This window comes from Oryx dammah, unplaced genomic scaffold (assembly GCF_014754425.2).
Source record: "Oryx dammah isolate SB20612 unplaced genomic scaffold, SCBI_Odam_1.1 HiC_scaffold_741, whole genome shotgun sequence".
NCBI lineage: Eukaryota > Metazoa > Chordata > Mammalia > Artiodactyla > Bovidae > Oryx > Oryx dammah.
In genome coordinates this window covers 1-1,586 of record NW_024070891.1, presented here as the reverse complement: position 1 = coordinate 1,586, position 1,586 = coordinate 1, and the positions used below count along the sequence as shown (strand labels likewise).

Sequence of the window (1,586 nt, the reverse complement as noted above, 5' to 3'; positions counted from 1 at the left end):
CATTTTAAGTACAAGTATTAAATGCATATGATTTTGATTTCTTCTTTGGAGGCATCTATTTGTCATTAAAGGAATTGAAACTTTTTACTATTTCACTTCATAATTGATGTTAACTTGTGTATGGGATCTATAGATTTTGTATGCTAACCAGTGTTCAGAAACTTAGTTGATCCATATATTTCTAATAATCTGTTTGTGAATGCAATTTAATAATTATACTTTAGTTGGAATGTTTCAGATGTTTACCCTTTAAGGATAATGCTTGTTAGGAACATGCAGTTTGGTATCTGTACTTTCTTTCTTTCTCTGCCTTATTTTACTTGGAATGATACCCTCCATGTCAACCAATGCTGTTGCGATGGCAAAATTTCTTGTTTGTCACTGAGTAGTATTCCACCAAATATCTACATCGCATCTTCTGTATTCATTCAACCATGGATGGACACTATGGTTGTTTGCATATCTTGCCTAATGTGAGTAATGTCTCAAGGAACCTAGGAGGGCAGATATTATTTTGATATTCTGTTTTTATTTCATTTGGATATATACCCAGAAATGAGATTGCTGGATTATATAATAGTTCTATTTAAAATTTTTAAAGAACCTCTATACAGTTTTCCATAGTATGTACCATAACTGCACCAATTTACATTCCTGTTTTAAAAGTATATTTTTGCCCTTAAATTCAAATTTTGAAATTCAGATTGCTATGAAATCTTGTGTTAAATCAGTTCCTTTTGTCATCTACTCATCTTCAGATATTCTGTATTTTCTTTAGGTTTGGCTTTGAAACTTCCATGAAGACACTTTTTGCCACAGTGAGCTGAGAAACTGCCAGGCACTCAAGCCTGTGAATCCCGGGAGGCCTCCGAGGCATTTAACCTCCTACCAAAGAAAGTCACAGAGCTGCAGGCCGAGGCAGGACTTGGTTCAGGGAGCCTTCCCCTCTGGGAAACACCCTCTTTCCTTTGGCTACAGAATACAGACAAGGGTGGATTGTCCTTCTGGTGGATTAACAAGCTGGAAAAGATACCACCTCATTGGTTTAAAAGTTCTAGTCTGAGTCACTGCCCCTCAGACATAGCAAAACTTTCTAAAAGTATAGGGAAGAGGTTACTCCCTAACACTCTCAGGTACCCACAGCACACCTAAGACCCCGAGAGGCCACTGCTGGTTACACTGAAGCCATGCAGGCTAAGCACTTTGGTTCCCAGAACCCAAGTTGTAAGATCATGACCTTCCACCCAACCGTGGAAGAATATGCGGATTTCAACAAATACATTGCTTACATAGAATCGCAAGGGGCCCACCGAGCAGGCTTGGCTAAGATAGTTCCACCCAAGGAATGGAAAGCCAGACAGACCTACGAGGATATCGATGACATCCTAATAGCCGCTCCGCTCCAGCAGGTGGTCTCTGGGCGGGCAGGTGTGTTTACCCAATACCACAAAAAGAAGAAAGCCATGACCGTGGCAGAGTACCGCCGCTTAGCAAACACTGAAAAATACCAGACTCCATTCTACTCCGATTTTGAGGAATTGGAGCGAAAATATTGGAAAACCCGCCTCTATGAGTCCCCAATATAC

The 1,586-nt window shown here is 40.2% G+C and overlaps 1 protein-coding gene across 1 annotated transcript; it reads left to right on the top strand.

Moving 5' to 3' along the window:
- Positions 1-860: 860 nt before the first annotated feature.
- LOC120859378 (lysine-specific demethylase 4D-like) lies at positions 861-1,580 on the top strand (the record flags this gene model as incomplete). The annotated part of the gene is made up of 2 exons (XM_040235513.1): positions 861-991; positions 1,106-1,580. A coding segment is annotated over exon 2 (393 nt), but the record flags the coding sequence as incomplete, so codon positions are not given.
- Positions 1,581-1,586: the final 6 nt, after the last annotated feature.